This window comes from Passer domesticus, chromosome 16 (genome assembly GCF_036417665.1).
Source record: "Passer domesticus isolate bPasDom1 chromosome 16, bPasDom1.hap1, whole genome shotgun sequence".
Lineage (NCBI taxonomy): Eukaryota > Metazoa > Chordata > Aves > Passeriformes > Passeridae > Passer > Passer domesticus.
The window spans coordinates 10,836,070-10,848,164 of NC_087489.1; the positions used below are offsets into that span (position 1 = coordinate 10,836,070).

Sequence of the window (12,095 nt, forward strand, 5' to 3'; positions counted from 1 at the left end):
TGTACTTGAGGGAAAACACTACAGCTGGTGCAATAGTTGACTGTAAGAAATGACAAAAAAAAAGGTAATAAATGTTGCCTGTTACTAATATAAAAGCTTGATCTATTTAATATTTATAAAGTGAATACTAGTATTGCTTAGTCTACATATTAGCAACCTTTAAGTTATGGTTATGTGTATTCCATCATGCACTAACCAGAGGTCTTTAGGTCTTATTACTTGAAATTTGTAGTAAAGTTGGTCGCTACCGTAAAGCTATTGGTAACCAAAAATAGTAAGGGATGATAAAACCACTTAATTTCAGTATGTTCCCAAGTCTTAATTTTTTTTTTGGTGTTGGATATCTGTAAAAAATTAATTTCTACAAGTTTGTTCATTTGCATTTTCTGTTTTGAAGGATGGAAAAATTGAACCAGAAGACTTTACCAGTAGGCTCTACAGAGAACTTAATTCTTCACCTCAACCTTACCTTGTGCCTTTCCTGAAGGTAACTTCTCTTCACTACTTTCCTTTATCTCTGTGCTTATATGTCAGCAGCAATGAACACAAGCACATCCTTTGCCATTATAGGTGGAATTCCAAAATCATGTTAAAGGGAGTTTTAAATGGTGCCTGGTTAGGCTTTTGCTCCCTTAAAAAATTACTTTTTGTGTCTTAGTTCCTAGAGTTTGTTGCTGTGATTCGTTGGCACAGGCAGTAATGTAACTTCTACCATGGTGACACATAGTAGCTCTTTTGAGAAATCTGAAAAGTTTTATTTCTGTGACTTAAACCACAAACCTATGAATTGATTTATTGCTCTCTTTTTAGTCTTAGAAAGCAAAGGGATTCAGTGATATAGAAAATTGTACCTTCTGGGAAAGTTCTGGCTGTACTGTAAACTGGTTTGGATAAGCAGGAAATTTGTCATCTCCCAATGATAAATCACATTTGACATAAATTTTATAGTAGTTCAGCAAATCTCGAAATAGTATTTATTGCAAAACATTTACCATCAGTGAAAATACAACAGCACTGAATAGTAAGAATGTAGCTCCTTGACTAATGTATGATTATGGGATATAGTTGTAGGTGTATGTTAACATTTCTGGGTTTTTAAATGCTTGTTCAACCTTGAGCTGTTCCTGAGGACAAAAATTGTTGCCATAAGAAAATGACTAATTTAAGAAGCCACCAAAACACCGTGGTTTCTGTTGAGCTGTTCTGAAATCTTCCCTGGTGTTCCAGTGTGACTTTCAAACCGTAGGACGACAGTCAAGGAAGGCAGCATGGGCTTGGGTTGTTAAATACATACCAGGGGTTCCAGGTAGGCTGCATAGCCTACATGCCCATGATATCCAAAAGGCATTGTCCCTCTGTCCTGCTTTTTGAATAGGAGCAGGTTGGGATTTCTGTGTGCTCACCTTTCCTCAGGTGCACACAGACCAATCCAATGAACTGAAACAAAACACGCTGCTTCTTTACAGTTAATATTGTGTGAGCCAGGATTAAACAACTCAACCAAACTCTTCCCTTTCCCCTTTTCAGAGGAGTTTACCTGCCTTGAGACAGTTAACACCAGACTCTGCAGCTTTCATTCAGCAGAGCCAGCAGCAGCAGCCGACGACGCAGGCGACGATAGCCACGATCCCGTCGGCGGCGGCCGTGCTGCTGAGCTCCTCGGTGCAGCGCACGGCGGGCAAGGCCACTGCCACTGTCACCAGTACCCTCCAGCAACCCGTCATCAGCCTCACTCAGCCCACACAAGTTGGTGTCAGTAAACAAGGGCAGTCCACACCACTGGTATGTGAGCTGGAGTGCAGCGTTTGTTATTGCACAGGGGTTTTTTTTGATAGTACTTCTTAAGTTGGTGGTTTGGCTCAATCAAAGATCTGATAAAAAAAGTATAATTTAAATAGGGCTTGTTCTTGCCACCTGATTCTCAGATTTTTTACACTTCCTTTTTTTTCCTTGTTATTTACAGGTTATCCAGCAGTCTCAAAAAGCAGGGGCATTGATAAGGCCTCCACAAGTAACATTGACACAGACACCCATGGTGGCATTGCGGCAACCACACAGTCGCATTATGCTCACCACGCCTCAAATCCAGCTGAATCAGCTTCAGACAGGTAAGAGGTCAAGATATTTGTGATGTGCCATATTTGAAAGCATTACCTGAAGTGTGGTTTAGGGATTGCTTGCCCAGAGAAGTTGTTGATCCCCAATTCCTGCAAGTGTTCAAGGCCAGGCTGGATGGGGCTTGGAGCAACCTGGTCCAGTGAAAGGTGTCAGAGGGTTTGGAATGAGATGATCTTCAAGGTCCTTTCCTGCCCAAACCATTCTGTGGTTCTGTGAATGTCAGTTCATAAGTGCCCTTTTTGTACTACTGCTAAAATCTTCCACTGTGTAGTGCCATAGTGGCTGGGGGTACAGATCTGTCAGGACAGCATTGACAGAGAAATGTTGTTTGGCTGCTGGAATTGTGTGGGAAGGGTCCTGTTTTTACCTGGGTGAAATGCTGACAGAAGCTATTGAGGTCAACTCTGTACCAGACCTATTGCCATAACTACTCCTGGCTTGCATGTGTGAACTGTTATTGATGGAATACAAACCCTGTCTGTTTTCTTGCAGTACCTGTGGTAAAACCAGCAGTATTACCTGGAAACAAAGCTATTGCCACTGTTTCGACACAAGTAGCTGCTGCTCAGAAGAATAAACTGAAAGAACCTGGGGGAGGCTCTTTTAGGTGAGGAACTGTATGTTTGTGCTTGGTCAGCTGAACTCAGACCTTCCTGGTGTGCTGAATCCATCTGGGGAAACCCAAAATAACCTAGAGGTGGATTTTCTGGGGGCAGGTTTGCTTCTTCATTAAAGACTTCAACAAACAGCACTGGACATACTCGTGCCAGACTGGTTTTAGCATTTAGCTGGCACTAAACCTCATAAACAATTCCTGCCCAGACAAGCAAGTGGAATTCATTCCTTCACTTCTCCCAGCTCTGCTGGAGTTACTTGGTGAGGTACAGCCTGTCTTAGTGGTGAGGGCAGATTATTATTGTTTTGTAGTAGTGATTTGTCAGGTCTCTTGTTTCTCAAGGTGGTGAAACATTACATAAGAAAGGATCTTGGAAAATACAGGAAGTACAAAATTAGTGCTCTTTGAAGTCAAAGCAGTAATTTCTCATTTACAAACAAATGAGTTGTATTTTATTATATCACGAAAGCAAATAAAATGTAAAAACTAATTATTCAGGTTTATGGTGGAATTCATTATGTGCAGCTGTGGTATCATAGCAATGTGTGCAGATAAGCACTAAATGTTATGATTCTAATAAATTTTTCTTCCTTTAAGGGATGATGATGACATTAATGATGTTGCATCAATGGCTGGAGTCAACCTGTCAGAAGAAAGTGCTCGGATATTGGCAACAAACTCTGAGCTCGTGGGCACATTAACAAGGTCTTGTAAAGATGAAACCTTCCTTTTCCCAGCACCTTTACAAAGAAGGATATTAGAAATAGGTATGTTCTTTTATCTTGAACATTAATAAAAACAAATTTCACTACTCTTAGGTTTAATCAAAGGCATTTTCCAAATAAATTGGTTTGAATAATTAAAAGTTGCTGGAGTAATTACCTTCTGGTATTTTCTGGTATATTCAGATGCTTGTGGGAAATCATTTGTCTTATGAAAGTAGAATAGTGTCAAAGAATAGCAAACATAGATTTGCCTTCTAAAGTGGTGGCAATTCAACATCAAAACTACTCAATCTGGCTGAAAGTCTGACTGTATAAACTAATAAGGTGTATCAAGCATGACACAAACAATGAAATAAGTCCAGAAGCACTTTTATCAGCTTTACTTAGTAATTTAGAATTGATGGTGGAACAAAAAGCAATCTTGAATTCTTTGTTACACTGTAGTACACAGCATTTATTAATAGATTGTCAATTTTGTTAAACTAATATGAATTTTAATATGTGTGTAATTTCCTATTTAATCCTTGTCTGAGAAAAATGTGCAAATCATATTTGGAAAAAGGGATTTAAATTTCTATGGCTGACATTTTACTCATATTTAGTTGTATTGTAAAATGATTTTTTGCAACCCACTTGTGTTCTGATTGTAGGTAAAAAACATGGAATAACAGAAATCCATCCTGATGTAGTTAGCTACGTATCACATGCTACACAACAAAGACTACAAAACCTCGTGGAAAAACTATCAGAGACTGCTCAACAAAGGAATATTTCCTACAAGGTAACTGTATTTAATTGCTCAATTCAAATGGCAAAATTGCACAAATTCAGCATGCTGTGGTGTTGGCTGTAATGCAGGAGTTCAGGTGTTCTTTTTTCTGTGAAATCAGGTTGTTTATTCTCTTTGACTGATTCACCTTCCATTAGGATATTAATACACATGGGTGACTGGAGCTTTTCAGCTTGCATATACAAAATGGTTTTAAAACAAATGCAGAGTAGCTGTGCCCTCCCCTTTATTTATTATGTCAAATGTTTAGTGTGTGAGTGATTGTAGAGTCAGACAGATAAAAGCACTGCTTTGAATTCCCAGGAGACTGCTATCTGACAGATGTGTGTTCCTAATAGATGCAAATGCCTGAGCAGTGTTTAAAGAACCACACAGCTCTGTGAAATATGTTTGAGAGGTTAAAGCTGTGATGATATTAGTTTAGAAGTCAAAATCTGATGATTCATGGAATAGAACAAAATGCTTTTAAGAGTTCTAGCTGGTTTGACTGGTGTAAATATACTCCTGCTATTTGTCTGAAAAGGACAAAGTGAACATTGGAGCTTTGAATTTGTATGTTCTTCCCCAGTACAGTACAAGTTAACAGCTTTGTTTTTAAGGGAGTAATGAGAAATGTATTTGCTGTATTTCCAGGATGATGAAAGATATGAACAAGCAAGTGACGTCCGGGCACAGCTCAAGTTCTTTGAACAACTTGATCAAATAGAAAAGCAGCGTAAAGATGAACAAGAAAGGGAAATTTTAATGCGCGCAGCAAAGGCAAGTGCTTGGCTTACACACGTGTTTGCAAAGTGTCAGTTTTGACATCAAAACTGCAGAGTTTCTTTTCATTCTAAAACACTTGCAATGAAGGGGAAGACTCATCTTCGAAGATGGAACTTGATGAATGTGTTCTCAACTGGAGCTCAGTTTTGCTTTTCATTGTAAAGCATGGAAAGCAGCTTCTTTGCCACTCTCATTGCACATTCCCAAATTAAAAGGAGTATTGAAATTTAATTTTTGCATTTTGCATTGGCAAAGAAAGGTGGATTTTATAGCTTGGTGGTACTCATAAATGCAATAGAGAGAGACTAGAAATAGAATTCGGAAAGATAGTTACAAATTGGAGAAATACAATAAATAGGAAGCAGTTAATGTAAACATGAATGTGAATATTAAACTGTAGTTTTACTCAGTGAATATAGAATGAATATGGTTAGATAAGAGTACCCTAGAAATAATTCACAAATCAACCTATGTTTTCTGTTAGTTTTATGATTCAGCATGAGTTGACAGTATCAAAATCCAATTTTGTTGTTGGCCTAAAGAATGTAAGGGATTAACAACACTCAGGATTTGATAGGACGAGAGGAAATGGCCTCCTTGCGTCAGGGGAGGTTTAGATTGAATATTGAGAGCAATTTCATCACTGAAAGGGTTGTCAAGCCCTGCAACAGGCTGCCCAGGGCAGTGGTTGAGTCACCATCCTTGGAAGCATTGTGTAGATGTGACACTTGGGGGCATGGTTTAGTGGTGGGCTTGGCAGTGCTGGAGAAACAGCTGGACTCGATGTTCTTAAAGGTCTTTTCTAATCTAAATTATTTCATTATTCTAAGAGTATGACACACACAGGGAATGCAGGTGCCCAGTGAAATGGGCAATTGCTGATGTAAATGGTCTTGGGTCACTCAGGTGCACTTTGTTCAGCCTGCAGCCTGACCTGTGTGTGTAGGTGTAGCAGAAAGATCAGCTCTGAGTAAGTGCTTGGTTACCCAGCAAGGGGAGGAATTGTACTTTCCAAAAAGTACAGGTCTGATTCCTTTGTTCATATGCAAAGTGTGTAATTCAGTTCACAGATCTGTGTAATTTGTGTCTTGTAATGGTTGCAGTTAAGACATAATTGCTTGGCTACTCCTTGGCTATCTTTAACAAAGCAGAAAAATGGGATGCCTTTATCAAAAATAGAAACGTTAAGAAAGGGCAAACTTTTAATTTCTGAAAGTTGTTTACCACTGTTGCCCTCTGTGGGAGTGATAGATATTCCCCACTTCCTGCTGAATTTTAAGAAAAGCTTTCATATATAATCTTTAACTGCTTTTGTAACTGAGTTCATTTTTCTTTCTTTTCCTCCAACCACCTCCTGCTCATCCTTTATCAACACAGTCTCGATCTCGACAAGAAGATCCAGAACAGCTTAGGTTGAAACAGAAGGCCAAGGAGGTGAGTGCTGAGCTTAACATAAACTTTTATTCTGGAAGTTGAAAAGGAAATCATGACCCATCCTTGTTCTGGCACACACAGATGCAGCAGCAAGAGCTAGCACAAATGAGACAGAGGGATGCCAACCTGACTGCGTTAGCTGCCATCGGTCCCAGGAAGAAAAGGAAAGTAGATTCACCAGGATCTGGATCAGGGACAGAGGTACAGTATAATTGTCACCTTTGGTTTTGCTGCCTCAGCCTCTGTGCAAACCATTCTGTTCAGAGCTTTTTTCCAAGTTTGTGGAAGCTCCCTGAGCAGCAGAAGTGTTTTGTGTCAGGTTTGCTCACTCAAAGGCAGGATCAACTTTTAGCAGCTGTAGTGGCATAGGGAATAGAATCTGAGTGGTCATTCCCTGACTGATGGAACTGGAGGGGTCTTAGAAAAACCATCTCTGATCTAACAAGTCTCAGCTTTTTGGACCTCCATAGTTTTGGAAGGAGATTTTTGGGGTCATAACCAATCTAACTTGAAGTGCAGAGTAATGCTGAGGTAGTGGGGTGGTAGAATTCAGTCACTCCTAAATTTGACAGCAGGAGTTGCAAGTTACAGGAGCTTGCCTAATTTTTCTCTTCAGCAGTTGATTGGCCTTAGTTTTAATGTCTCCACAGCAGATCAGTTTGACCAGTTCCATCTGATCAGGATGTTCTTGCACATCCTCTGTACATTCTATTGTTGAATCTGCCTTTTAAAAAATTCTCTGCAGACTAGGTATTGGAATGCTCAGTGTCTGATTCATTTAATTTACATTCTGGTACATGATTATCTGCTGTATTTCTGAACAAGTTAATAAACAAGAAATGGTATAAAATTGCTTTCTGCATGAGACATTCAGTATGGGATTTCTCTAATGTTTAAAAAGAACAAAATATTCTTGAAAATTGTCATTTGTTGGACCAAAAGCTCTCTTCATAATTTGAGGATTTTCCCCTGTGGGGTTTTGTGTCTGATAGCAAGTGACAGAACAGTAATAGTTTAATAGTCCTGTTTATTACTCCTTGAGCATTCTGAATTTCCAGTGCTAAAGCATTTATACTGTAGAAAAACCTCAAAAGAGTTCACCTGGTTTTATACTGAATTGCTGGAAGCAATAATTTACATGTGTTTCATATAAAATGGTAGAGAAAAATCTGAATACTAGTAAATGTTATTTTTGTTTATAAAAAATCAAGCCTCTTGAGCTTCTTTTAAAGTAATTTTAAGTTTTGAAATTTACTAAAATGTCTGCTACTGAGAATAAGACGTGCTTTATATAAGCTGACAAATGACTCTATTAAAGGTTTATAGATGTAGTTTAAAATTATGAAAATTACAGAATGGGGCACTTTGCAAAGATAGATGTGTACACAGATGAAGTTGTCTCAGAGGAATATGCTGAAGTACCTCATGCAGAGTTAATGTTGGTATTGCTTACTCCTGCATGCTCAGCTGTGCCACCTTAATGGTCTGTTAATGTCACTTAGGTTATGGGATGTATTTTGCATCTCCTGTGAACACTTGTTTGTATTTCATCTAAATCTGACTAATTTTGTTATCTTGGATTAATCACTGGTTAACCAATTAACTACAGGTTCCCTGGAAATCCAATCTTTTTGTCTGCTTAATTAAGAAGCAGCTGCCTTTGATCTGATAGTCACAGCTGTGCTTTTGCTGCTGTGTCACTTGACATTTTTAAATTGGGCTCCACTTGTCACCATTTGTATGCAGTTTGTGGTTAAGGCATATTACAAGAAGTGTGGAAAATAAGGTTTGTTGTTACTTAGACACAGTTTTGTAAATGGAAGCTTTTGATGTCTACAAATGCTGACTCTTAATTACATGTAAAATCACTTCTAAGTAGTAATTGCACTGTTTTGTTTCCAAATTCAACAAAACAGGTTGCTGTCAGTTTGAGTTTTATATCCATGTGATTTTACTGAAAGTTACCAAAAAGCTTTTAACTTATTCCATACATAATTCTGTGTCTTTAAAGACTCTTGAAATTTTACCTTTGCATTTCAAGTATTGTGGTCTACATAATAAAGCTCAGGCTTGAGCCTTTACTAAAGAATATTTAAAAACCAAGAATAAAACCCCTTCCAGCCATTCTTTCTGTTCTCTAGCAATCATATGTATGTAAGAAAATTTAGTTAGCATCCAATACTTTCCTGCATCTTTTAATTTCCACTGAAGTTGGTGAAAATTAGATGGCCAAATTGTGCAAGTGCCTTAAAATTTCTCTTGAAAATCCAGACTACGAGCAGCCGTAACAACAGGATTTTAGTGATTTGGTGTTTGCTGGGTCACCAGAACGCTTGAGAATCAAAAATCTGACTTTTCTGTTATCACTGTGGTGAAGCAAGTTCACCTGCACTGAACAGAGTTCTGGTAACCCAGAATGAACATTTCCAGTGCAGGTTTAGGTTGGTTTGATCATCAGTAATGTTCATTGATTAAATACATTACTTTCATTCCTGTTAATGGCAGCCTCAGCAGCTTATTCACATGGCTCATGCACCACTCTAAATTTGAGCTTTTTTCAAGTCTGGGGTGATTTTATTAAGAAAAATTTTTGAAAATTCTCCAAACACAGTGGCAGATCAGTCTGTATTTGCTACTGGGGTGCGTTTGGTGTCGTGAAGCATAAAAGTTTCATTAAAAAAATAAAAGATAACATTATTGTAGTAAATTAAATTTGAGGGAAAAATGAATGCGTAGCCGAGCCTCAGGAATGGAGCCCGTTGCCAGAAGAATTCGTTCTAGAGGTGAATCCCATCAGCGCAGATTGCCGGCTGGGAGCGGCGGGCGCAGCCTGGATTCTGCTCCGCGCGCTCCATCTGCCGGGCGCTGCGCGGAGCTGCGGCTGCCCCGGCCCGCTGCTTCCCCCTGCTCGCTTGTTCCTTCCCTTCTGCTTTTTGCTTCATTCTTCTTCAGGGATTGATGTGTCACATGCTGTCTGTTTGTCCTGCTACTCCGGGAAACACCCCTCTGGTACTGGGAGAGTGATGCTGAGAGATGAGAGCATTCAGAGGTTGTTAGAGAATATGTGACTGTGTCTAGGAAAGCTTCTCCTAAATTTAGTCCTGAGCTTGGTTACAGCTGTTGTCATCAGAAGGAGAGCACCCTGCTGTGGAGATCATGGATTCAAGGCCTCACAGTCCTGGGAACAGGACTGCTCCCCAGGTCATCCACAGCTCCAGGGCTGCCCTTGGCATCTGTGTGCTGGAGCTGTGAAGAATCCTGCCCTTTCTGTTTGGTTTGGTTGTTGGGATTGCCTGTCTTTAGCACCTTCCGAAAAACGCAGGCAGTTCTTTGGGGCTTTTTTGTCTGTATTGAATGACGCTGAAAACTTGTTCAACTGTTAATAAATCAGAATTACAGAGGAAATCTCTAATCTGGTAGCATACAGCTGACTGACTATGTAGAGTTTTTAGGTCACACGTTTTCTCTGAAAAGTTTTGGAGTGCTTTCAGGCATGGACTGATTGACCTGTTCTTGTGCTTTCCAGGGATCTGGTTCGAGTGCAGCAGTCCCAGGCAGCTCTGGAGTTGGAACAACCAGACAGTTTACGCGACAAAGGATAACGCGGGTGAACCTCAGGGACCTCATATTTTGTTTAGAAAATGAGCGAGAGACAAGCCATTCACTATTGCTATACAAAGCATTCCTTAAGTAAAATGGAAAAGATCAAGGTATTTTTGACGGAGAGACGCCTGAGGACATTTTTTAATATATTTGCAAATTACGCCTTTTTGTAACAAGCGAATGGGATATTGTTTAAAAAACAACCACCTCTTTACATGGAACAGTTTTATATTCCTGTTTATAAATAAACTCTTCAGTATAAGAGAAATACATTTCTGTAACAGTGAGGATACTTACAAGGCCTGTGGATACTATAAAAGGACAATTAAATTTTAACTCATCTCTTGATTGAGTGGCCTTCTTGCCAAACAAGCCATATATAAAGACTGATGGAATCGTTTAGCAAATAACTAGCTACCCTTTGTCAGCCCTGTAGCAGTTTCAACATTAATTGTTCATTTTAGTTCAGTTTTATTCAACTAAATCCATTACATAGGCATATGTCTACAGCAGATGACCTCATTTCATTTAGCTTTTTTTTTTTTTAAACAGTCAGTTAGCAAAGCAAACTGATTTTTTAAGAATATTTATCTTTCCCCCAAATGCTCAAAATCTAGAGGGATATACAGTTAATTTTAAACATAACCTCAATTTTAATCACATTATTGCTTATTAGAGGCCCTGAAATCCCGTAAAGGAGGGTTACTTCTGAATGTTCTAGCAGCATCTGTAAAAATGCATTTTATTTGCTATAGTTTGTAAAGCTGTAAAGTTAAAAAAAGGAAAAAAAGGAAAAAAAGAGAAACCTTTTCAGCATAAATATATTTTACTTGCACTGTGTTTTTTAGCTAAAGTGAAAGCTTAGATTAAATAAAATCAAAAGTTGAGAGGAATCATCGAAAGACTTTCTCAGTGTGAATCAAGTGTTGAAAAATGGTTGGTGTATTTTGTCAGTAATTGTACATAATTTTTGGCACATAACATAAAAATGGCTATGTAAACTATAATTATTTTGCTAAAAGACTGTATGCAAGCTGTGGGCCTACTTTAAAGATGTCCAGAGCAAAGTCCCTTCTTTGTACCTATTTTTTTATTACAAATATACTAATTGGTTCTTTATATTTTCAGAGGTTATTGTATTAAATTGTCTATTGATAGTACTTTTATGACTGTAAATACTTTGGCTTTCTTTGTGTGAACTCTCATGGTAGAATTTAACTCTCTTGCGTGTAAACTGAATGCTGATCAGTATTTTTATCAACAGCTGACAACTGTTACACCCCTTTTATTTTGTCTCTTAGGAAATCCTGTCTTTCCATTTTTTTTCATGTAAATTTTGCACAGTTACTTGTTCATATGTAAATATTTTACTTTCAAAAATGAAGTTTTTAATTGCTATTGTTTTATATAGGATTGAAAGAAAATTAACTCCTTTATTAAAAACAAATTTATCTGTATTTGCTAATGTATTTTTCTCTCTAAATCTTTTCTCCACTTGGATTTATTTTTCTTGGTGCAGTAAAAGATGAGTCTACTTGAGGGGATACTGTTTGCTAAAGATGCACTTTGGGATGTTTTCATACTGTTTTGTTTTATCAGTATTTTGGAGGATGTGATTTCATGAATCTTGGCATTTGATTGTTGTCTCAGGGGTCTTGAAGTGGCACCAGTGGGCAGTGGGTTTGGTTTGGTTGGTTTTTAAGCAGGGAAAGATGTCTGAAGCATCTGAAATATTGTGTTTGCCTAGTGAAGGTTTAATAAAACAGCCTCTCCTTGAGGGCAGCCTGCTCCCTCAGACACAGCTGAAGTGGTTTGCAGAAGAAGCTAGGACATAAAACACAATTTGGAGCACAATTATGAAAGAAAATAATCAGGGACACTTCTAATTATCAATGTGAAAATCTGAGAAGCATCTATGATGTTCTGTACTGAATATTTAGCTTTTGTGTTGTATTTTCTTAAATTCCTCCTCTCATGAACCAATTAACCTAATAATTTTGAGGGCCTAATCCTGCTGATAGATTAATTTGGTGGTTATTCCTTG

General features: G+C 38.3%; 1 protein-coding gene across 2 annotated transcripts in view; it reads left to right on the forward strand.

The window, feature by feature from the left end:
* TAF4 (TATA-box binding protein associated factor 4) overlaps positions 1-11,508 on the forward strand; it is a 36,695-nt gene extending 25,187 nt beyond the window's left edge. Inside the window, exons 7-16 of one of the 2 annotated variants that reach the window (XM_064391402.1) lie at positions 398-487; positions 1,528-1,782; positions 1,964-2,108; positions 2,611-2,725; positions 3,332-3,501; positions 4,110-4,240; positions 4,883-5,008; positions 6,392-6,448; positions 6,530-6,649; positions 9,975-11,508. In XM_064391402.1, coding sequence (XP_064247472.1) covers positions 398-487; positions 1,528-1,782; positions 1,964-2,108; positions 2,611-2,725; positions 3,332-3,501; positions 4,110-4,240; positions 4,883-5,008; positions 6,392-6,448; positions 6,530-6,649; positions 9,975-10,142 — 1,377 coding nt within the window. In that variant the 3' untranslated portion in view covers positions 10,143-11,508. Of the gene's footprint in view, positions 1-397; positions 488-1,527; positions 1,783-1,963; positions 2,109-2,610; positions 2,726-3,331; positions 3,505-4,109; positions 4,241-4,882; positions 5,009-6,391; positions 6,449-6,529; positions 6,650-9,974 lie in introns of those variants that run through there. The other variant, XR_010348368.1, reaches the window with a different exon arrangement.
* The last annotated feature ends 587 nt before the right edge of the window (positions 11,509-12,095 follow it).